At 46.5% G+C, this 25,041-nt stretch overlaps 1 protein-coding gene across 4 annotated transcripts in view; it reads left to right on the top strand.

Moving 5' to 3' along the window:
* The window catches only part of hgs (hepatocyte growth factor-regulated tyrosine kinase substrate), a 42,175-nt gene that overhangs the window by 13,545 nt on the left and 3,589 nt on the right, over positions 1-25,041 (top strand). The window contains exons 5-21 of one of the 4 annotated variants that reach the window (XM_070857844.1): positions 2,180-2,303; positions 5,684-5,736; positions 6,262-6,330; positions 6,795-6,919; positions 9,906-9,932; positions 11,893-11,977; positions 12,686-12,784; positions 13,803-13,898; positions 14,576-14,614; positions 14,743-14,886; positions 15,081-15,294; positions 16,452-16,624; positions 18,140-18,280; positions 19,271-19,448; positions 20,710-20,843; positions 22,260-22,376; positions 24,300-24,471. In XM_070857844.1, the coding sequence (XP_070713945.1) occupies positions 2,180-2,303; positions 5,684-5,736; positions 6,262-6,330; positions 6,795-6,919; positions 9,906-9,932; positions 11,893-11,977; positions 12,686-12,784; positions 13,803-13,898; positions 14,576-14,614; positions 14,743-14,886; positions 15,081-15,294; positions 16,452-16,624; positions 18,140-18,280; positions 19,271-19,448; positions 20,710-20,843; positions 22,260-22,376; positions 24,300-24,467 (1,986 nt within the window). In that variant the 3' untranslated portion in view covers positions 24,468-24,471. The remainder of the gene's footprint in view (positions 1-2,179; positions 2,304-5,683; positions 5,737-6,261; positions 6,331-6,794; positions 6,920-9,905; positions 9,933-11,892; positions 11,978-12,685; positions 12,785-13,802; positions 13,899-14,575; positions 14,615-14,742; positions 14,887-15,080; positions 15,295-16,451; positions 16,625-18,139; positions 18,281-19,270; positions 19,449-20,709; positions 20,844-22,259; positions 22,377-24,299; positions 24,472-25,041) is intronic. The other 3 variants (XM_070857843.1, XM_070857842.1, XM_070857845.1) reach the window with 3 other exon arrangements.

Here is a 25,041-nt window from a genome sequence, read left to right on the forward strand (position 1 = left end):
CTTGAAATAGCTCCGTCATGTTATAGCTAAATAATACGGAGAGCTCACCTCTGAAGCCATTTTGACAGCTTATCCAGTTCATATTTATTTCTTCCAGTTCATTTATTACTGCCTTATTTTTTTTTCTCTTTCCTCCCGCTTTCCACTTCTTTTTCTTTCCCATTTTGTATTCTTTGTTCACAAATTGTTTAAGACGAGCAGATTAATTGCCTCCTCCCTCCCCTCATAGCTTTTGACTACTGTATCCCCGTGGGTAACAATCATGACTGTGCCCATCTCTCAGATGGCATCATTCCTACAACAGCAATGCCCCTCCCTCCCCACATATATAGGCAGAAGGCTCTTTTATGGGGTTTGATCCTGGTCAGGTAAATCATTAGAAATGGGTTGTTAAAAGCTCCCATGTACTGTACTGTGGGAATTTACTTGCCTGCACTTTCAGATGACAGTGATTTCTTTACACGTAAAACTCCTGTTTAAACATAGAAAATAAGTGCAGGAGTAGGCTATTCGGCCCTTCGAACCTGCACCACCATTCAATATGATCATGGCTGATCATGCATTTCAGTACCCCATTCCTGCTTTCTCTCCATACCCTTTGATCCCTTTAGCCGTAAGAGCCATATCTAACTCCCTTTTGAATATATCTAACGAACTGGCCCCAACAACTTTCTGTGGTAGAGAATTCCACATGTCCACAACTCACTGAATGAAGAAGTTTCTCCTCATCTCGGTCCTAAATGGCTTACCCCTTATCCTTAGACTGTGATCCATGCTTCTGGACTTCCCCAACATCGGGAATTTTGTTTGCTGGGAAACTAAACCAGATAAATGACGGGGAGCTTTCTGGCCCCTATTAGTATTTATACAGCATCCACTTTCTGATGACTGCATACACCTTGTGATTATAAAGCCCCTCCCTGTTGCACTGAGATCATCCTGACGAGAGGCTGAATCTGCTGACACTGCTCAGACTATTGATCTGATTAAGGTGAGCAAACATCGCACAAGCAAAATACTGCGAATGCTGGAATCTGGAATAAAAACAGCAAATGCTGGAAATATCCGCCGGTCAGGCAGCATCAGTGGAGAGAGAATCAGAGTTAACGTTTCGGGTCGATGACCCTTCATCAGAACTGGAGAGTGTTTGGAAGGAACAGATTCTTAACGAGCACTGAAAGGGGGAGGGGAAGAAAGAACAAAAGGGAAGGTCTGTGATAGGGTGGAAGACAGGAGAGATTAGAGAGACAAAAGGGATGATGGGCCAAATTGAAATGGTAATGCCAGGAGTTACAAAAACATTAGCCAAGCTAGGGTATGAATGGCTGGATAATGACCAACTGCTGTTAGAGACAAGGAGGAAAAAAAGAAAGAGGGTGGGGGGGGAAGGGAGCCAAAGACTGGCAAACACTGCAGTCTCATTAAACGCCCTGAGGTTCTTGACCTATCGGGGTTTTTTTTTTTAAGCACTTGCATTATCTGCCCCTCTCATGAATAGCTTTAGACACAGGTTTGCTTCCTGCTGCTGGGTGAAGCCAAGTTCTCAGCATTGACCAAGCCACAGCTCATGGGTGGACTGACCTGTTCGGCCAAATCGTCATTCTGTCTTGAAGTTGACTAACTGTGACACTTTTCTTCTCCCATACCTCTGCCCCCCCCCCCCCCCCCCCCCAAATCCCCAAATCCCCATTGGATGTTTATATTATTGTTCAGTCCTATATTTATCTTGTGTGTCAGTGCATCTGGAATCCCATTGTCCATTCTGGAGATGGGGCCCAAATGATCAGAATTGGCCTCGGATCATATATAGAGCCATGGTAAAACAATTGGCACAGCGAGCATTCAGCAACTGTGTTTAAATCCTCTGAGCTGCCTTCACAGCATGCTTTAACACGCACTCTCAATTGGCAACCCTTTCCTCTGATTCCGTTAAACCAGAATTTAGCTGCTAGAGTGCCGTTTCCTGGGTCTCTGGTTACTACCTCAAGTGGATATTCTTCACGTGAGTGGTGACTAGCTATTTGGCCGTGTGAAGCATCGTAGTCTGAGCTTTGCTTGAATGTTTCTCCATTTGCGTTGTACATCTGGTCTCCCAAAGGTGGTCTCGTGGGGCGGCAGGTCTCCCCCTTGCTGGTTTTGTTACAGAGCTCAGTAAACTAATTTGCACCGTGCTTCACAGAAACAGACAGAGTCTAACGTGCGGACCAAGATCTTGCAGCTGATCCAGGCTTGGTCGCAGGCCTTCCGCAATGAACCCAAGTACAAAGTGGTGCAGGACACCTACCAGATCATGAAGGTCGAAGGTAAGAAAACCTCAACCATGAACTGCAGCAGCTTTGAATTTAGTGACTTCTAAAGGGCGTCATTCATCTCCCCCCCCCCCCCCCCCCCCCCGGCCCTCCTCTTCCCTGTATACCTGAAGGTGCTGGTTCAGGCTGGAGTGCAGTTTCCTGGGTCTCTGGTTACTCCCTCAAGTGGACATTCTTCATTTGAGTAGTGACTGGCTATTTGGCCGTGGGAAGCATCATAGTCTGAGCCCAATCCTGTCCTGACCCCCACCGCGTATAATTTCAGTGGATAGAAACAGGAGTAGGCCGTTCGACCCGTTGACATTTTGTTAGCTCTGGTAGCTCTTGCCTTTTTAATACAAATTGTCTGCTCTTTCACCATTATCCCTTTACCTTCCCAAGTAAGTATCTGTCTCCCTTTTTTAAAGCAGTTCAATTGATTCTGCAGCTATGGGGCAGTATATTACACATTCTCTCAACCCCTTTGTGTGAAGAAGTTTGTGTTGAGGAAGCAGAGGCTTGTCTTGTCTTCCATCCCCTCCCATGCTGAGGGTCGCTGACTCCCAACTACCTTCCCAGTTGAAATCCAATAAATCAGCAGCAAGGCTAATTGAATCCAGAGCATTCCGGTTTGATCCACGCGTAGCAGAGCACTTGGCCTGTGAGCCATCGATACAAGCTCTGGTTATTCGAATTATGTATACGGTGAACAAATTCTTTCCCAACTGTGTGTGACTAAGACTACTGAATATAGGTCTGCTTTGCTGTGACTAAGCATTTGCTGTCTTTAATTACTCATTTAATTAATGCCACTTGCATAATTAATATCCCATTTGTACCATCAACTAGACAGAGACTGTGTGCGCTTTGGTTCCTGATCTGCTGACTGATTACTCTTGGTGTTACCCAAACTGTACTTCAAGCTCTATTGTGACTTCTTGAGTTTCTGTACAGCTTGAGTGTGATTTTTTTTTTTTTAATCTTCATGTCCACAATGTAAACCTGCTGGTGATGTTTTCGTCTTCCTTGTATAAGTGATTCCTGCTCAAGCTAGAGGCACTCTGCCTTTCGCTTTTTCGAGGCCCCACAAACAGCAATGAAATGAATTGACAAGTTCATCTGTTCGTTTATTCCCTTACACAAAGTCATTAAAATGTTGTCCAGAATGTCAGCACTCCTGTGTTCGTCAAATTGTGCCCCCGAACCTTTAACACCCAGCCGAGCCCTAGATCAGGCAGGCAGGGCCTCAGCTTAGCATCTCGTCCGAAGAGCGGCACCTCCAACAATGCAGCGTTCCCTCCGCACCGCACTGAAATGTCCATCTGTATCACCCACTCAAGTCTCAAAGTCGGCTTGAACGTGTAATCTTCTAACGCTGTGGAGAGAGCGCTGTTAACAGAGCCAAGCCAGCACTTTGTTCAATATTCCTGTTGGACCCCTTTCCCACCCCCACCCCCAAAATAATGGGGCAAAAACTCCAGGATATCGGGCTCAACGCTTGCAACCCATGTAATTCAGCCCCGAGCGGCAGCATTCCGCATGAGACATGTCAGTGGTTCCAGAGGACAGAAACCATTACACATTGTCATTTGTCTGATCCTTGGTGTCGGAGGGACTTAATTATTGAGGGGTGGTGAGGGGTAATTATTGAGTGTAGAGAAGAGACACCTGATCGCCAGTGTTGTAGGATTGAGTTATGAGAAAGGATTGAAGAAACTTGGGGTGCCTTCAGCCTTGCAAGGAGCTGACTGAAAGGGAGCTTTGTCGTGGTATGTGCTACAGTAAACCCAGAACACTATTTCAAATTAAATCGCGGCAGTAGAACAAAGGTGCACAGAATTTAGAAGAATGAGAGGGGATCTCGTAGAAACAAACACAATTCTGACAGGATTGGACAGGTTGGCTGCAGGAAGAATGTTCCCGATGTTTGGGAAGTCCAGAACCAGGGGACATAGTCTAAGGATAAGGGGTAAGCCATTTAGGACTGAGATGAGGAGAAACTTCTTCACTCAGAATTGTGAACCTGTGGAATTCTCTACCACAAAGTTATTGAGGCCAGTTCGTTAGATATATTCAAAAGGAAGTTAGATGTGGCCCTTCCAGCTAAAGGGATCAAGGGCTATGGAGAGAAAGCAGGAATGGGCTACTGAAGTTGCATGATCATATTGAATGGTGGTGCAGGCTCGAAGAGCTGAATGGCCTAACCCTGCACCTATTTTCTATGTTCAAACTAGAGCAAGGCGAATTTAAACCCTTGCTTAGATTAGTCTCTGCAAAATACCTGGAATTATTGAAGACATAGTTGGATGCTGTGATGAGTGGACTCTCTGGATGAGCTGGGGTAGCTGAATAGCCTTCCTGATTTGTATTGACCTTGTAACCTTTGATTTAAAACCAAGTTTTTATCCAGAATTTGGGGTTAACTAGCTTTTAATCAACAGTGAGGCCTCACCTGGAATATTGTGTTCAGTTTTGGTCTCCTAATCTGAGGAAGGACGTTCTTGCTATTGAGGGAGTGCAGCAAAGGTTCACCAGACTGATTCCTGGGATGGCTGGACGGTCATAGGAGGAGAGACTGGATCGACTAGGCTTATATTCACTAGAATTTAGAAGAATGAGAGGGGATCTCATAGAAATGTATACAATTCTGACAGGACTGGACAGGTTAGATGCAGGAAGAATGTTCCCGATGTTGGGGAAGTCCAGAATCAGGGGACATAGTCGAAGGATAAGGGGTAAGCCATTTAGGACCGAAATGAGGAGAAACTTCTTCACGGAGAGTTGTTAATCTGTGTAATTCCCTACTGCAGAGAGATGTTGATGCCAATTCATTGGATATATTCAAGAGAGAGTTAGATATGGCCCTTACGACTCAAGAGATCAAGGGGTATGGAGAGAAAGCAGGAAAGGGATACGGAGGTGAATGATCAGCCATGATCTTATTGAATGGCTGTGCAGGCTCGAAGGGCCGAATGGCCTACTCCTGCACCTATTTTCTATGTTTCTATAATAATTGGTATTAACCAAAAAAAGAGCTTCACCTCTTTTAGAGGACTCTAGGACTTTGATTTTCAACTTCTGTCCACTGCCTGTTCTGGGATGTCTGCTGAAGAGTGAGTGTGTACTGGATGCAGAGTGATTTTCTGAAGTGTACAATGGGTATGTGGTATGTGACCGTTCAGAAACATGCTCCACATCGGGCCTGGAGCCTGTGACAGTGAGAGTTGACACACCAAAACTGGGTAATCTTGATGTAGCAATTTACAATGGTAAATGTTGATAGAAAAATTGAACCACATACAATATGTACAAAGGGTGGAACTCCTTGTATATTGAGCATGACAAGCACTGCAGGTTAAGTGTTTTAATTCTAATGTATTTTATCATCATTACAGGAAACAGCTTCCCAGAGTTTAAAGAGAGCGATGCCATGTTTGTTTCCGAAAGGGTAAGAGGCATCAGACCAGTTGTTCATTTATTGTGGAGTTGATCTAAATTCTTTCGTGTAAAATGAAGGCAAGGGGGATGTTGTGAGTTGGCAGATATCCGGTTTACTGTTCAGTGTATTATCAAATCCTATCTTTTAAATAAGTGTGTTCTTTGTAATCAAATGTTAGTGAATTCACCGCAACAAACTTTTGTTAGTCACTATTGTGGAAAATTGTGCAGAAATACCAAAAGCATGTTTTTTTTTTAGTTTTTAAGACCTGTGATTTGTGGAGGATTTATTTTTCATTGACAATTGTACTGCTGATGCCTGCCCTTAGCCCTTGCGGGGAAAAGTTTAGAAGAAAGACTGACTTGCATTCATATTGCGCCTTCGATGACTCGGGACATCCCATGGCGCTTTACAGTCGAGTACTTTTGAAGTGTAGTCGCTGTTGTAATATAGAAAAGCTGGCAGCCAATGTGCACACAGCAAGGAAATCCTGCCTCGGGCGGCGTGCTGAAGGTTTCTTTTGTGTCTCTGCAGGCTCCTGATTGGGTAGATGCTGAGGAGTGTCACCGGTGCAGAGTGCAGTTTGGAGTGGTAACCAGGAAGGTAAGATAACACTCAACCTTTCATGTGGATCAAGGTATTTCATTCTTGCCCAGTCATTGGCCATACCAAGTCACATGCTCTCATTGAATGAGTGGTCAAGCAGCATGCTGGCAGCCTTTAAACAATGCCACAACTAGGGAGAGATTAGAACAAAAGACAAGAGCTTGATTTATATGGTGCCTTTCATAACATTGGGACGTTCCGAAGTGCTTTACAGCCAATGAAGTATCTTCAGAGCTGTTGCTATGCAAGAACATAAGAAATAGGAGTAGGCCATACGACCCCTCAAGCCTGCTCCACTGTTCAATGAGATCATCGAGGGTAACATGGCAGCCAATTTGGGAACAGCAATGAGATAAATGATTGGATAATCTTTTTTTGTTAGCACACAAGCATTTGTGAAACTGAGCAATGCTGTATTCGTTGGTTCAATACTGTCCTGTTTTTAAAATTCTTTTCCCCAGCATCACTGCAGAGCATGTGGTCAGATCTTCTGCGGGAAATGCTCCTCCAAGTCCTCCACCATCCCCAAATTTGGGATTGAGAAAGAAGTCCGTGTTTGCGAGCCGTGCTTTGAGCAGCTGAACAAGTTAGTAACTTTGGTCTTGATGTGTAGGACTTCAGAGCTGGTTAACGTGCAAGGGCAGCTGGTCGGATTTCAATAACTGTGTCCCCTTGCACTCGAGGGGTCTCCTGGTTTATTCCCCCGCACAATTGCCTCGTCTCTGGGAGATGCTGAGCAACGGTAAGGCAGTTCCTCGGGGGAGGGGTGGGGGTGGCAGTCGGCTGAGAGGCCGCGTACAGACTGAAACGTGTCGCGTAAGAGTTTAAAGACGCACGGGCTTGCTAATCCTGAACGTTATAAAGGAACGTACTTTTATTAATTATTCTTGGTTAACACAAAACTCGCTAGTGAGAAGCAGCCTGAGAAGCCACCAACCCTCCCCATGACGAGCCAGCATTGCAAAGTGCATCCTGTACTGGGTTCACCATCTCCATTTGTATTGTCACTTGGGGGGACCCTGCCCACCAGTGCTGCTTGTTGCCAGGCTACAGCAGGTGAAATGACCACCCAGGCGTAACTCTTTATTTTGCTGTTCTCCTCCTTTCGACTGGGGTACCATCGCAAGTGAAGAGAGCAACGGGATTACGAGCCCGTGTCCACCATCCATCTATTGCACTGAGCGTTACTCGCTGTGCCTTTTAATGCTTTTATATTTTTAGTAATTTACTTGTAAATTGCTTGCGGTTGTGCCGATGTTTAGTTGATGAATCTGGTGTTTTTATGCAAGAAAGTGTCTCGGTTGGGAGAGCCACATCGTGCCTGGAGCCTGTGACTGAGAGCTGACACACCAAAACTGAGCAATATTGATGTAGCAATTTACAATGGTAAATGTTGATAGAAAACAGAACCATAAATTGTGACAATGGGGAAGTGAGGTTTGTGAACAGCCAGCACATGCCCCACATCAATTTTTCGTAATATGTAGATGGGCATAGCGGTCTTAAAATTGGCCGTTCTTTATCTGGCTTGGCATGTTTGATGATGGACCTTCGGAAACTGCTCTGGGTAGACAGCAGTTTAAAATACAAAATAAAATACATTTGAATTGTAATAAAAACAGAAAATGCAGGAAGTCTCAGCGGGTCAGGCAGCATCTGTGGAGAGAAAGCAGAGTTAACGTTTCGGGTCGATGACCCTTCATCAGAACTGGTGAATGTTCGAAAAGAGCACATTCTTATGAAGCACTGAAATGGAGAGGGGGAAGAAAGAACAAAAGGGAAGGTCAGTGATAGGGTGGAAGACAGGAGAGATTAGAGAGACAAAAGGGATGATGGGCCAAATTGAAATGGTAATGCCAGGAGTTAGAAAAACATTAGTCAAGATAGGGTGTGAATGATGGGATAATGACCAGCTGCCTTTAGAGACGAGGAGAAAAAAAGAAACCGGCTCGGGGGGGCGGGGGGCAAAGATTGGCAGCGGTTACGCTCTGAAATTGTTGAACTCTATGTTGCTGCAGTACAGAGGGACCTGGGGGTCCTTGTGCATGCAACACAAAAAGTTAATATGCAGGTACAGCAAGTAATCAGGAAGGCAAATGGAATGTTGATCTTTATTGCAAGGGGGATAGAGTATAAACGCAGAGACGTCCTGCTACAACTGTGCAGGGTATTGGTGAGGCCACACCTGGAGTACTGCATATAGTTTTAGTTTCCATATTTACGAAAGGATATACTTGCATTGGAGGCTGTTCAGCGAAGGTTCACTAGGTTGATTCCAGAGATGAGGGGGTTGACTTATGAAGATGGGTTGGGTCTATACACATTGGAGTTCAGGAGAATGAGGTGATCTTATCGAAACATATAAGATAATGAGGGGGTTCGACAAGGTGGATACAGAGAGGATATTTTCACTCAGGGGAATGAAAACTAGGGAAGATAATAAGGGGCCACCCATTTAAAACTGAAATGAGGCGGAATTTCTTCTCTGAGGGTTGTAAATCTGTGGAATCCTCTGCCCCAGAGAGCTGTGGAGGCTGGGTCATTGAATATATTTAAGGCGGAGATAGACAGATTTTTGAGTGATACGGGAATAAAAGTTTATGGGGAGCAGGTGGGGAAGTGGAGCTGAGTCCAAGATCAGATCAGCCATATTGAATGGCGGAGCAGGCTCGAGGCTGCTATTTCTTATGTTCTTATGTTCTTGCGTTGAGCTTCATTGGAACAGTGTAGGAGACCGAGGACAGAGAGGCCAGAGTGGGAATGGAGTGGAGAATTAAAGTGACAGGCAACCGGAAGCTCAGAGTCTCACTTGCGGACTGAACGGAGGTGTTCCGCAAAGTGGTCACCCAATCCACGCTTGGTCTCCCCAATGTAGAGGAGACCACATCGTGAGCAGCGAATACAGTATACTAAATTGAAAGTACAAGAAGTAAATCGCTGTTTCACCTGGAAGGAGTATTTGGGGCCCTGGATAGTGGGAAGGGAGGGAGTAAACGGGAAGGCATTGCATCTCCTGCACTTGCGCGGGAAGGTGCCGTGGGAAGGGGAGGGGGGTGCTGGGGGTGACTGCGGAATGGACCAGGGTGTCGCGGAGGGAGAGGTCCCTTCGGAATGCTGAGAGGGGAGGGGAGGGGAAGATGTGATTGGTGGTGGGAACATGTTGGAGGTGGTGGAAATGGGTTATGTATGGGTGTCCCAGTGTTTACATGTGGATACAGTCAACCTTATTCTGCCTATATAGAAACTATTGTTTGGCTGCCCCTTTTCCATAGTTCGTACGCAAAGAGCTTGGAACGGAGGCGAAAGGTCAAACTTCTATGCTCCATTTCATGCGTCCAGCCAGCCGTTTTATTTTTTTGGTGGGATATTCCACTTGTGAAAGAATCTCTCTTCCTGAATGTGCCAACACCTGAAAAGTCCCAATGAAATTGTGTACAGACATGTCCCCGAGGCGCTGCAGTCCGTGTGCAATAGGTCTGTACTTGTGCAGGCCGAGTGGGGCGGTTCCGCATGTTAAAGTTAATACCTCGGTGTGTGTACCTCGATGGTGACGTATAATTTTTTTTTCACAGAAAGGAAGACCTTGACGCCAGTAACATGTACGCCAAATTTTATTCTCATTGAATTGGTAGATTACAGTTAAACCGATATATCATTGCCTTGTAACTTCAGTATTGTATTAATTGCTCTTGCCTGCTGTGTATGTTCATAAACAAGTTGCAAGGTTGTAAAGATTTAAACAGTAAAAGTATGTAAATTTAGCATTGTACATCAAATGTCGACAATTGGCATACCTTTTCAAAGAAGGTTAAAGAGCTTGTAAAGGTTTAATATAGTAGAACGGTTTATTGCAGAAAGGCTTGCTCACCTGGATTGGAATCATTGGCCCTTGCTCAGTCCGTGTCAATAAGGCCCGCATAGCCAGGACTTGTTAAAGTTGGCGCTGTGTTAATTCGCAGTCTCTCTCCCTCCCTGAGAGTGAGGGGGTCTAGGGGTTAGGAAAATTGGGATCCATGTATCACTGAACTGATCGGGATTGAAGTAAGTAGTAACATTTAAAAAAAAAGATACTGCACTTGTGCCCTTTTAGATCAAGCAGTGCTGCACTGGTTGCATCTCCCGGTGATTAAATGTCCATGTAAAGTGCTAAGTGAGCTTTCCCTGATTTCACTCACTAAGTGTGAGCGTTATTATCAGCAGCTTCTCTGGTTAATTTTTCCAATATTTGAACAGGACCCCATTCAGGATCTAAATTCATGAGGGAACGTTTCAGAAAGTTCAGCTGTTCTCTCTCGCTGCTCTCTCTCTCTCTCTCTCTCTCTCTCTCTCTCTCTCTCTCTCTCTCTCTCTCTCTCTCTCTCTCTCACAACTGTGTTTTCTCCTCTCTCCTTGACTCGGCTCCGACAGTACCTCAGCAAGTTAGATGTTGCGGCAGGGACTCTGAACCCAACGCTCCATGGTACAAAGGCTTTGTTGCTCCAGTAAACACGATGTCAGGTTGCCAAATCTGGTGGCGTAATGGGTCGCTGTACCAGCGCGGTGTGACTGGAGAATGCCATGAGTTTGCATCAGTATGTGTATCACACAGGCTTCTGGGTGATGTATACGAAGCACTCTCTTGTGGTGTTGAGCGCAGGCGAAGGTTTCCTCTTGGCCAGGCAATGGTGTGAAAGGGCATGTACTTTCTACAATTTTTTTTTAAATGACGCAGACACGGTTAATTGCTGAAATGTCAGGGTGGTCCTTCCATTCCCATTCAGCCGTCACCAGCTGTAAACGCTTGGGATCATCACGGCAGAGTTGAGGCGCAGACTTTACCTTCCACAGGACCCCTTGTCCAACGAGACAAAAGACTTATTCCTCACAATCGAGGCGGCCATCACCAGTCGCCGTGTCTAATCCACGTGGGTAATGGAAGGGCCCAGCGAACCAATTCCAGCAACTAGCCGCACCAAACTTCAGCTCCATCGAGCAGAAACAGCGGCAATTGCCAAAACCTGAGCAATGCTGGTTTCTCCTCCGATTTCTGCTTGGAAAAGCCTCTCCTTTCCTTCCGAGTGCCCCAACACCACTAGCTGCAATACTGTCTCTGGCACAGATTTCAGCAGGTGACCCGACCATGCCAGGTAGCAATGTTGCCACATGAAGGAAGCATTGGACCTCCAACCGTTGACATTTAATTGCAGCGATTCCAAAACTACTTGCACAAGCCAGGAACACGAGCCGAAATGTCCTGATCCACTGAAAAATAAAACGCTTGCACTTTCTTAACCCAGCGGCATCCCTCGGCCTGCACTTCCCGGCGGTTCCTTGTTTTAGTGAAGCGGGCCACTGTGTTGTGTTGCATTATAATGTGGCTGCCTGGGCTTTTGAAACTGTCGCCGTCTCCAGTTGAGGCAGCCGCCTGGATTCCTAAGCTTCTGTACAAGAATGTCTGTCATTTAAGTTATTGCAGAAAACAGACTTTTTTTGTGTTATGCTTGCATTGAGAAATTGGAATGGAGTTTGTTGCACTTCCTGATGCAACACAGGCTGACTTTTTCCTTGTTGCTTTCCCAGGAAACCTGAAGTCAAGCCCACCGCTACAGCACCAGTTGACCTCCCGCCTGAATACCTGACGAGCCCACTGTCCCAGCAATCGCAGGTAAGCAGCAATCCAGTTAGGTTCAACAGGGTTTCTTGCGAAATAAATGCTTTGATATTTTGAGTTTCTGAGATGGCATGGGTTACAAAATTTCACCCCAAATTACTGTACAGGCAAACCCGCGACCGCTACCACCTAGTAGGGCAAGGGCAGTGGGCCCACGGAAACACCACATTCCCCTCCAAGTCACACACCAGCCTGACTTTGGAAGTATATTGCTGTTCACCGTCGCTGGGTCAAAATCCTGGAACTCCCTCCTTAACAGCACTGTGGGAGCACCTTCACCACACGGACTGCAGCGGCTCAAGAAGGCGACTCACCACCACCTTCTCAAGGGCAATTAGGGATGGGCAATAAATGCTGGCCTTGCCAGCGCTGCCCACATCCCATGAACTAATTGTTTTTTAAATCACTAGAGTGGCTCTGGAGGGATTGAGACCTGAAATTATGGGTCTTTGGGACAAGAAATTTCAAGACTTACAGTAGCAATTGATATATTTTTTTAATGTACACATTGAGGAAGCACAATAAACAAGACTGTCCTTCCCCTATAAGTCAATTGCCCTTCCAGATTTGGAGCCAGAACAAATTGGACTTGTGTAATTGGGGGATGGTTTCAAAACTGTGGAACCGAGATGTTGCTTTTCACCTTTGTTGAAAACCTGTCTCAGTTGACCCTCGTGTCTCCTGCTTTTCCGATTGCGACAGTTGCCTCCCAAGCGTGACGAAGCTGCCTTGCAGGAGGAAGAGGAGCTCCAGCTAGCTATAGCCCTGTCGCAGTCTGAGGCGGAGGAGAAGGAGAGAATGGTGAGTAATGATACCGGGGAGTCTGGAACCAGGGGCCACAGTTTCCGAACAAGGGATCGGCCATTTAAAATAAAAAGAAAGACTTGCATTTATATAGCGCCTTTCACGATCACCGACCATCCCAAAGCGCTTCACAGCCAATGAAGTTCTTTCTGAAGTGTGTGGGTCGCTGCTGTAATGTAGGAAACGCGGCAGCCAATTTGTGCGCAGCAAGCTCCAAACAAAAGCAACTGAGCTGAGGAGAAATTTCTTCACTGAGGGTTGTTTTGAAACTTTGGAATTCTCCGCCCCAGAGGGCCAAGGATGCTCAGTCGTTGACTGTATTCAAGGCTGAGATCAATAGGTTTTTAGATACGAAACGAATCGAGGGATATGGGGATAGAGCAAAAAGGTGGAATTGAAGATGTTGATCAGCCATGATCTTATTGAATGGCGGAGTAGGTTCGAAGGGCCGGATGGCGGCAGCCTGCTCCAAATGCTCTAACTGTGTTAACCACACAAGGAGCAAAGCCAGCATTGTGTGTTCAGATCGAATCCTTGCACTGAGTTAGTTATCCAGGCACACTGACATTTGTATTGCGGACAGTGCTAAGCTCAGGACCACGGCTTGTTGGTTTATGACTTCTTTTGCAAAGTGTTTAAGTTCCAAAAGCTGTACTACCGGATAATGATTGTAACTGTTTTAGCGAAGATCGATGTCATTTCTTTACAGTCTTTGTGACTGGATCTCTAACCTTTCAGTAAAATTCAACATTTTAAAAAAAAATGTATACTTCAATGCGCAGAGAACAAGAATCTTCAGTTTAACAGATGCAAAATACTGAAAATCTGAAATAAAAGAAAATGCTGGAAAACATTCAGCAGGTCAGGCAGCATCTGCGGAGAGAGTAGTCAAGTTAGCGAGTCTGCAAGTTGCCGGTTGATAACAGACTGTACACTGAGTTACACGCGTTGATAGGCGGTTAAGGCATGCTCACTTCTTTTGATGGGGACTCACCTGAGACTTCTCCCTGTGCAGAGACAGAAGACCACTTACTCCATGTACCCAAAGACTGACCCAACACCCGTCACTTCATCAGCCCCACCAGTCAGCAGCCTATATTCATCTCCAGTGGTAAGAGTGCAACATCGGATTTTCAATGTTAGTAACCGATTTGAGGGAGAGTTTTTCTGAGTGTATATGGTGCCTCCCTTTTGTCGAGTCGGACATTAAAGCTTTAACCCCGACCTATCGTCACTTAATAAACTTGCATTTGTATAGCGCCTTTCACCACCTCAGAGTCTCTGAGCGCTTTACAGCCAATGAGGCACTTTTGAAGTGTAGTCACCGTTGTAAAACGTGGCAGCCAATTTGCACACCGCAAGATCCCACAAACAACATGACCAGGTAATCTATTTTAGTGATGTTTGTATCCTCACTTGGTGCCCATAAATGTCTGCTTCCGGCTGGAGTTACAGGATCGCTATGCGAGGGGGAAGCCCCAGCTATCCTCGCCCTGGCCCTGAAGCACAAAGACAACTTCTCTACTGCACCCTGGCAGAAGTTAGAAGACCTGGAACCTCACTGGTCACGTAGTTGCATTTATCCATTGAGCCATCGTGGCAGTTCCCACAACTCGAGAAATGTCACATTCACCTAAATTTTTAAACAGTCCCAGTTATTTCTTATCTGATTGGGTCATGAGAGAAAGTGCCTTCACTACATCGATGAGAGAAAAAATGTGCTGGAGCTGGTGATGTTGAACGGACGATGCTAGTACTGGAATATGACTCTGTGTTTTTCCCTTACAGAATTCTTCTGCTCCGACAGCTGAAGAGATTGATCCTGAGGTAAAGGATGATGCATGTTAACGACTTGTTTTCTTTAAAAAAAAATAATAATTTACAGCAGTTTTCAAATGTAAAGGAATAATGAGACCAAATACCCTGTATCTGACTTCCTTTCTTAAAAATAATAGCTGGCTCGATACCTGAATCGCAACTACTGGGAGAAGAAGCAGGAGGAGGTTAGAAAGAGTCCCACCCCCTCTGCCCCAGTCTCTGTGGTGGAGTCTGTCACGCAGCCAATTGAAACGCACCCAGCTCCTGTCGCAGTAGTGGAGGTAAATCGGCCGGTGGGGTGGGGTGGGGGGGGTGGAGTTCTGGCGTCCTGCTTTTTGTTTTCTTTTGAATGCACTTCCCAGTGAAATTTTTATGGGTCGGCAAAAAAAAAACAAACACGTGAAAGTACCTCTGCCACCCGCTCCACGTAATGGCTTCGGACTGAGCCTTTGTTGTTTATCCTTTTGCGGTACAGCAGCAGTATCAGAACGGAGAGTCGGAGGAGAACCACGACCAGTTTCTGAAGGCGCTGCAGAACTCGGTGGTGACGTTTGTGAACCGGATGAAGAGCAATCACATGCGCGGCCGCAGCATCACCAACGATACGGCCGTCCTGTCCCTGTTCCAGTCCATCAATAACATGCACCCTCAGTTGCTGGAGCTCCTGAATCAGCTGGATGAGAAGCGCTGTAAGTACCCGAGGCCGTGGGGACCCCTCTTGCAAAAGAAAGACTTGGATTTATAATAGCGCCTTTCGCAGCCACCAGACGTCTTGAAGCCCTTGCGGCCAATTAAGTATTTTTGGAGTGCAGTCACTGTTGTAATGTAGGAAACGCGGCAGCCAATTTGCGCACAGCAAGCTCCCACACATAACAATGCGATAATGACCAGATAATATGCTTTTGTGATGTTGATTGAGGGATAAATATTGGCCCCAGGACACCGGGGATAACTCCCCTGCTCCTCTTCGAAATAGTGCTGTGGGATCTTTTACATCCACCTGAGAGAGCAGACGGGGCCTCGGTTTAACGTCGCATCTGAAAGGTAGTGCTGCACTCCCTCATCGCTGCACTGGAGTATCAGCCAAGATTTCCGTGCTCAAGTCCCTGGAGTAGGATTTGAACCCACAACCAAAAATGGCACTAGATCCATCCTGAAGTAAAATACACTCCGTCCAGTGGCCTTAGTTGAAAAATTGACTGTCCACTGCAGAGCTGAGGGATTCAGAGCTGGAAAGCCCCCCAGGTTTGCGATGAGTTAGCTGATCTCACCCAAGCTGGTGATAAGGGAGCTGCAGTTGACTTCAGCCTCTTTGCGCTAGGGAGAACTGTGCATATTGACAAGGGGATTGACCGGGTAGATGCTGTGGGGTTAATTCCCTGGTGGGAGAGTCTAGAACTGGGGGGCATAGTCTCAGGATAAGGGGTTGACTATTTAAGACTGAGATGAGGAATTTCTTCAGTCAGAGGATTATGAATCATTGTAATTCTCTGCCCCAGTGTAGTAACTTTCAAAAGGGAATTGGATATAGACTTGAAAAGGAACATTTTGCAGGGCTACGGGGAAAGAGATTCGAGTAGGACTAATTGGATCGCTCTTTCAAAGACTCGACATAAGCACAATAGGATGAGTGGTTTCATTCTGTGTTCGAAGAACTCCAAAAACAATACATGTGGGAATAAAATCTGACTGAATTCACACGTCCCACTATGCAGGGCATTATCAAATCCTTTGCTTGACGTTTTTTTGCTCCCGAGAACCTTTGGGAGAGTTGAGATTAGTAAAGGCACCCAGTGGATCGTGTGATTGAGAAAGTAATGCTTTTTGTTAATTTGCTGCACTGCAGTGTACTACGAAGGTCTGCAGGACAAACTGGCCCAGATCCGAGATGCTCGCGGCGCCCTGAATGCGCTGCGCGAGGAACATCGCGAGAAGCTGCGACGAGCGGCCGAGGAAGCCGAGCGCCAGCGGCAGATCCAGTTAGCGCAGAAGCTGGAGATCATGAGGCAAAAGAAACAGGTCAGTTCCCCCCTAAAGCGGTGTGTGGGGAGACGGAGAAACCGGGGGTGGCTTAATATCCATTGAACATCTCTTCTGTTGCCTTCTCTTTCTGCCCCCGCCCACCCCCACACCCGTATGTAATAAGTGAATGAAAAGAATGACTTGCATTTATATAGCGCCTATCGGCCACCACACGTCCCAAAGCGTTTTACAGCCAAAGTAGTACTTTTGGAGTGCAGTCACTGTTGTAATGTGGGAAATGCAGCAGCCAATTTGCGCACAGCAAGCTCCCACAAGAGGGAGTTCGATATGGCCCTGACAGCTAAAGGGATCAAGGGCTATGGAGAGAAAGCAGGAAAGGGGTACTGAGGGAATGATCAGCCATGATATTGAATGGTGGCGCAGGCTTGAAGGGCCGAATGGCCTACTCCTGTACCTATTGTCTATGTTTCTAATGTGATAATGACCAGAATATCTGTTTTAGTGATGTTGATTGAGGGATAAATATTGGCCAGGATACCAGGGATAACTCCCATGCTCGGTTTAACATCTCATCCGAAAGACAGCACCTCCGACAGTGCAGCGGAAAGCTCCCTTGGCACTGCACTGGAGTGTCAGCCTAGATTTTGTGCTCAAGTCCCTGGAATGGACTTGACACTGTAATTCAAACCTCAAAGGATTTAAATATTAGAAAGAAAAGAATTCTCATTTTTACAACGCCTTTTGCAACCTCTGGACATCACACAGCGCTTTACAGCCATTTAAGTGCTTTTGAAGTGTAATTACTGTTGTAATGTAGGAAACTCGGGAGCCAATTTCTCACAGCAATGAGATAAATGACCAGGTCATCTCTTTTTTTTTGTGATGTTGATTGAGGGATAAATATTGGCCAGAACCACGGGGAGAACTCCCGTGCTCTTCCAATACTACCATGGTATCTTTCTCATTCCCATGAGGGGGCAGGCAGGGGCCTTGGTTTAACACCGACAGAGCCTGTGTTGGGGTAGCATTTCCCCAATGCATTGCCTATTTAAATTCCAATAAAAAATTTCAGTGGTAATGTATATGAAATTGGGTGCCGGAGTTAGTATTGGGGAACGTGTCCATGAGGAACAGCAAATTACCGAGCTTCACTGATTGAATGGTGGGTGTAATAGCTGATTTGGAAAACTTAGCTTCCAGTTCACCTTGGGGTATTTTTACCTCCTGCTCCCCAAATTTTGGCGTCGCCTTCTCATGAATATATCTTTTCTCAGTTTCCTCCCCTCATCCTCTGCGTGATGGATGAGCTGAGTGCATGTTTTGTGTCCTGTTTGATCCATTGTATGCTATGTATCACTGTGTATGAAGTACAGCATAAGTGTTGCGTCAAACTTTATAAAGTAATTTATCTGACACTCCTGTTTGATCTGAACTCTTCCTTTTATTCCGCCCCAGTCCCTGCCCCCCGCGTGAGTGTGGTGTTGTGCATTCCTTCATCACAGGCATTGCCCGAATGTCCTCAGTCTTTTGAACCATTTTTCTGTGTCTCAGGAGTACCTGGAGATGCAGCGACAGCTGGCCATTCAGAGGCTGCAGGAGCAGGAGAAGGAACGGCAAATGCGCCTGGAACAGCAGAAGCAAACCATTCAGATGCGAGCACAGATGCCGGCCTTCCCGCTGCCCTACGCACAGGTAAATGTCGCAGAATGGGTGCCCAGGAGAGGAGAGCGAGGCTGTAAATCAATCGGGGCAGAGGGGAATGTCCTGAAAGTGAAAGCAGTGTTCACGCGGGTTAATCGCTGTGTCCGAACGCTGTGACTGTGTTGCAGCTTTGCACAGTGCACAAGACAAAGGGTTAATGTGGTGCAGTTTTGGCAGAAAATGATTTTATATTCTTGCAGTTCCTAGGTGTATTTACTGTAGCACTATTACACGATGGGTTTTTTGTTTGGAGGGAGAATTGGAGAGAGAGCGTGTGTGTGTGTTTGTGAATGTGGTTTATCACTGACGTCTGTAACTCTCTGCCCTGCTGCTTGCAGTCTGTTCTCAGCAGGCTTCACCTTCCCTTGCTCTCCCCATGTCATCGTGCAATTGTTCTGCTGCAGGATGATCAAACCAACTCGGCAGTTGAAAGAAATGACCATTTGATGGGGAGTGCTATGTACAATAACACATATGTGAGGGGAGTTATATTTTAATCCACTCTCTGGGCTCGGGTGCCATTTCGAATCAGCTCCAAATTCACTGTTGCGGGCTAATATCTGATTTTGTAACTCCCTCGCGTCTCTCTGTGTTAACCTCATCTGAGTGCGTTTTTCACTGCTTGATACCGGCACGGACACGATGGGCCAAATGGCCACCTTCTGTGTCGTAACTTTTCTATGATTCTATAATTCATTTTCAGAAGGAAAATTGATTTTTTTTGTCTTTCTGTCTTTGCTTCTGTGCATTCTCTTGTTATCCTGAGTGGTGTATTCTGAGGATTTTCCATGGTGCAGCTACAGCATGTATAGAGAAAACGAGCAATTGTTTGATACCTGCTTTCAATGGGGATGTCTGAAGCCTTAGTGTGATTGATGTGCTAACTGATTTTGTGTGGTACTCCTCACAGTGAATCAGTGCATCAGACTGTTAAGTAATTACTCCGGCTCCTGTTTAATCTGAATTCTTTCTCTTACTCAGCTCCAGTCCATGCCCCCTGCCAGTGGGGTTATGTATCAGCCTGCGGGTCCAACCAGCTTCCCTGGCACTTTCAGCCCCGCGGGCTCAGTGGAAGGATCTCCGATGCACTCTGTGTACATGAATCAGACGGGGCAGCCTGGCACGGGACCATATCCCTCTATGCCGGTCTCTGGAGCAGGTGAGGTGCTGCTGGGCAGCTAAAGCACTCGGTGCATTGCTGGTTTACATCAAACCCCGCTTAAACATCGGTTGTAGGTTTATGCATCACATTTGTGCTGAATCTAGCCCTCCTTACTCTTGAACTAACCGATGCAGCAAGTCTGAGGGCCAGAGGTGCTGTGATCTGCTGAAACCTGATGATGATGGTGGTGGTGGTGCTGTTAGTGCTCCAGATCGTGGCATCAACAAACTCCCATTGGGAAACGAAATCCGTGATCTTCTGTCAGGAATGTGGCTGCTATTGTTCCTGATCTCTAGCGCTTACGACACTTGTGCACGATTGTAAATTCGCTGTAACCCGCAGAAGAGACGATCACTTTATTTTCATTTCTGCTCGGTATGCGAGTGTCGCTCGGCAAGCCCACATTTATTGCCCATCCCTAGTTGCCCTGAGAAAGTGGCGGGCCTTAAAGTGCAGCAGCAATTGTTTTTACAACCGAGTGGCTTGCTAGGCCGCTTCAGAGTGATGGAAGGCACTGGTGCCTGGAGACATGTCGGCCAAGCTGCCTAGGCGCCAGCCCACACATTACCGCGTTTACTGGATTGAGTTTCACAACTTGAGCTCAATCATTGGATTACCAGTCCAGTACCATAGCCACTGAGCTATTGTACAAAACAACTTGCATTTATATAGCACCTTTAACGCAGTAAAACATCTCACAGCGCTTCACAGGAGCGTTATCAAACAAAGTGTGGCACCAAGCCACATAAGTGGATATTGGGACAGATTGGTCAAAGAGGTAGGTTTTAAGGAGGGTCTTCAAGGAGGAGAGAGGTGGCGAGGTCCAGGGAGGGAGTTCTAAAGCTTGGGGCCTAGGCAGTGGAAGGCACGGCTGCCAATGGTGGAGCGATGAAAATTGGGGATGTGCAAGAGGCCAGAATTGGAGGAGCGGAGAGATCTCTGAAGGTTAAAGGGCTGGAGGCAGTTACAGAGACTAGGAAGAGCGAGACCATGGAGTGATTTTAAAACCAGGTTGAGAATTTTAAAATTGAGGCGTTGCCGGACTGGGAACCAAGATGGGTTGTATGCTGTAACTTGCTGAGCCAGTGTATTGAGAACAGGTCAGTCAGTTCAGTTGCTCTACATTCAGTCTCTTCGATCACCAGCATATTCCTCATTCTGTGGGATAGCGCACGTGGATGCTTGTTCTATTACTGTGATGCCATTCCAGGGCGAGTCTGTATCTTGTGTGCATTCATAAAATTCTTGTGCACCTTAGATCCCAACATGGTGAATCCTTACATGTACCAGGCAGCAGCACCGACCAATCAGACGCCCCAGCAAGGACAGGGCGTGCCCACGACAAACACCGGATACTCAAACTACCAACCAACCCCAACACAGAACTACCAGGCAAGTCGCACTTTCGTCGTCTCTCACGTGGATCCTTGTCTCTCTTCATTAACTTTTTGTTCTGTTATAAAATGTTGAGGGTTTTTATTGTTGGAATGAAGCAGCAATTTTGACTCCATTTCACTCAACAGCTTTTGCAACCAGCGGCTTTCATCCCACCTTTCTAGGCTAAATCCCAGTTCCCCCCACCCCCTCCCCCCAACCCCTCAAAGGTAAGAATTTTTATGAACAGGAAAATGTCATTGCCTTCCTCACATACCTGGCTAGCTGTATCAGTCTTATTTTCACTCATTGTCTCGCTCGCGCCTGTTATACTGTCTGTTTCACTGATGACGCTTCCTGCATCCCTGTATAAAATGTTTATTCTTCCCGGTGTTTCAAGGCAGTTGTGTATGTTGTATGGGGTGAGAGTGCTCAGATGATTTATAACAGGGTAACACAGGATATACGGCACAGAAACAGGCCATTTGGCCAAGCCGGTCTATGCCAGCGTTTATGCTCCATTTCAAGCCTCCTCCGGTCTTCCCTCATCTAAATCCATCAGCGTATCCCCCTCTCTTCCCTTCACCCAGTATTGTTACTTGTACTTGATCTGTGCTTCTTTCCTGAAGACAGCAACTCATTCTACATTTAACATGGCGTGTTTACAGGGTCAGTTTTGTTCTATTTTTGCCAGTGTTTGTCATTGCGATGAACTTCTACACCTGTGCTGTGACGTTTGAACTGTACTGTGTATTGGAGGGCAACTTGCCCTGTGTATAATTTTGAGCAATGCTGAACTATGGGACAAAGTGCAGGATATATCGGCGATTGCACAGTTGGGTGGTAAGATATGTGGAAGAAACTTGCTGTTCCTGGTGTTAATTGCAGTCCTCGGGAAGTTTGGATTAGGTCCGTGTAGTTTTGCTAACCCCGCACAGACTGAAGATTGGACCCAAGCTGCCCTGGTCCACGTGGCTCGACAACCTGGGTTAGGGAGGGGAAGGCATTCGCCTGAGCTCTATCCTGTGAGCCCTGCTGGAAACCAGTGTGGATGGCTAAGGAGGATAGGATTGGACTTGGATGCACTCCCTCAGCAATGCAGTGGGGTTTCTGCTAAAGTCCCTGGAGTGGGACTTGAGCCCACAACCTTCTGACTCCAAGGCGAGAGTGCTGCCCACTGAGCCACAGCTGACACTTGGGTGTGATACTCTGTGCAACCAGCACCAGCGGCTGTACCTCAGTAAGGGCTCAGTGCCTTCCAGCGATCGAGGTAGTAGACTGCATTACCTGTATTATTGATGGAGAAATGTATGTTCTCTAGTATTGGAGAACAACTGTGGAAAATAAACTCCCTGCAGATAGTGTGGTGTGCAGAGGGCGAAATGGGGATGTGTATAGTGGTCACCTCACTGAAGTGTGAATCTTCCGTTGCAGAATGTGGTTTCCCAAGCACAGAACATGCCGACGCTTCCCCAGCCTCCTCCGTCAGGTGGATTGGGATACATGGGATCCCAGCCTGTCCCAATGGGTTACCAGCCGTATAACATGCAGGTAGGCACTGTACTGTGGTATCCTTGTTCATCATTTTGTTGTGTTAATACTTAAAAGCTTGTGATTACTAACCTGCTGTCCTGAGACCCAGAGATGGCTCCAGTTGTAATGTGTGCACCAGTGAGGATGCTCACAGGTTTGTAGAGCTGTTGAGTTGAGTGGCTTAGCCAGTCACGTGATGTTCACAAGACTCAATAAAACCCTGGCCAGTTGGGTTCGGGGGATTCACGATGAGGCAGGTGGTTGTGAGCCTGGTGAATGAACTGGTAATGTGTCGTGTGATTGTTAAACCTTTCCTAATAAACCAACTCGTTCTTAATAGCAATGTGTTGCTATGAATTCTTAAGAAAAGAACCCATGAAGCAAATACTGCAGAAGATAAAGGTACGCGGAGTCAGAGGAAATGTATTAGCATGGATCGAGAATTGGCTGGCGAACAGAAAGCAGAGAGTCGGGATAAATGGGTCCTTTTCGGGTTGGAAATCGGTGGTTAGTGGTGTGCCACAGGGATCGGTGCTGGGACCACAACTGTTTACAATATATAAAGATGACCTGGAAGAGGGGACAGAGTGTAGTGTAACAAAATTTGCAGATGACACAAAGATTAGTGGGAAAGCGGGTTGTGTAGAGGACACACAGAGGCTGCAAAGAGATTTAGATAGGTTAAGCGAATGGACTAAGGTTTGGCAGATGGAATACAATGTTGGAAAATGTGAGGTCATCCACTTGGGGGGAAAAAAACAGTAAAAGGGAATATTATTTGAATGGGGAGAAATTACAACATGCTGAGGTGCAGAGGGACCTGGGGTCCTTGTGCATGAAGTTAGTTTGCAGGTGCAGCAGGTAATCAGGAAGGCGAATGGAATGTTGGCCTTCATTGCGAGAGGGATGGAGTACAAAAACAGGGAGGTCCTGCTGCAACTGTATAGGGTATTGGTGAGGCCGCACCTGGAGTACTGCGTGCAGTTTTGGTCACCTTACTTAAGGAAGGATATACTAGCCTTGGAGGGGGTACAGAGATGATTCACTAGGCTGATTCCTGAGATGAGGGGGTTAGCTTATAATAGATTGAGTAGACTGGGTCTTTACTCGTTGGAGTTCAGAAGGATGAGGGGTGATCTTATAGAAACATTTAAAATAATGAAAGAGATAGACAAGATAGAGGCAGAGAGGTTGTTTCCACTGGTCGGGGAGACTAGAACTAGGGGGCACAGCCTCAAAATACGGGGGAGCCAATTTAAAACCGGGTTGAGAAGGAATAATTTCTTCCAGAGGGTTGTGAATCTGTGGAATTCTCTGCCCAAGGAAGCAGTTGAGGCTAGCTCATTGAATGTATTCAAATCACAGATAGATAGATTTTTAACCAATAAGGGAATTAAGGGTTATGGGGAGCGGGCGGGTAAGCGGAGCTGAGTCCACGGCCAGATCAGCCATGATCTTGTTGAGTGGCGGAGCAGGCTCGAGGGGCTAGATGGCCTACTCCTGTTCCTAATTCTTATGTTCTTATGTTGTTATTACACCAGTGATACTGGTCATCCATCCATAAGCACATCAGGATAATGAGGTCCCCGAGATATGTGTATTAGAGGGTTTTTTTAAGTCTCTTCTGTTTTGAAGGTTTTAAATGGATTAATTGTTAAACAACTCACTGACATGTGACGTTTACATTTGCACAGTCTTAAACTGAACCAGAAATGTGGCTGTTCGGAAACCACTTTCAACCATCCTGTAAGACGCAGAGGCTGTATTTCCAGTGAATGTGGCTGTTTGTGAAACACTTTCATTCATCCTGTAATAGAGGCAGCCTGCATTTACAGGGAACGTGGGGCTGGGTACTTCACTCTGGCTCTGCTGCCTTGGGCTGCGGCTTCCAAGCTTTGCTCCATACAATGAACAACTCATTCTGTTGTTTCTCTCCTACAGAATATGATGTCTGCCCTCCCAGCTCAGGATCCCACCATGAGCAACTTACCTCCACAGCAGTCTTACCTTCCAGCACAGCAACCTATGTACCAGCAGGTAAGAGGAGGACCAGTATCTGTGCAGGGACCCAGGCTCGAGCAGTGCCAACTTGAGAATCACTGGTTTTAAAAAGGTACATTTGTACCCGGGGCTGAGGGGTTGGAAGCCATGGTGTTTTGTAATTGTGCTGGGGTCCAAACTCGCGTTCTCTTGTTTGCTCGCCCGCTAACATAACCACTCCACTTAACTCGCACAAATAATGCTGTCAACTCTCGCATTGCCGTTGGGTTGTACACTAATTGACAATCTTTCTCCGAGGTCATCGAATGAACCATGTGGGGAAGTAGAAAATATCCCACTGGTACAGTACGGGGCTCCTTCCTGCGATTGGGGCAGAATAGATGGAGCTTTACTCTTCCAACTTGTGTTATACCTGACCGTGCAGTTCTTGATGCTGACACTGTGCTTGACTAATGAGGGTTTCATTCCTCAGCGCTAACCTCTCTCCCCTCGAGCACAAAATGGGTAAGAGCGACTGGGCTGTGCTGTTCGTGTCCCGGTGTATCTGTCTGACCTCGCTTTGTTGTGACTTTAGGTCTTGGTTTGTAAATCTTGGTGCCCGAGCTTAAGCTGGAATTCCAGCTGCAAATGCCTGGCAGAGGAGTGGGGGGAGGGGTCCCAACTCCTGGAAGAAGAAAAAGAA

The sequence above is a fragment of the Pristiophorus japonicus genome, chromosome 16, assembly GCF_044704955.1.
Source record: "Pristiophorus japonicus isolate sPriJap1 chromosome 16, sPriJap1.hap1, whole genome shotgun sequence".
Classification (NCBI taxonomy): Eukaryota; Metazoa; Chordata; class Chondrichthyes; family Pristiophoridae; genus Pristiophorus; species Pristiophorus japonicus.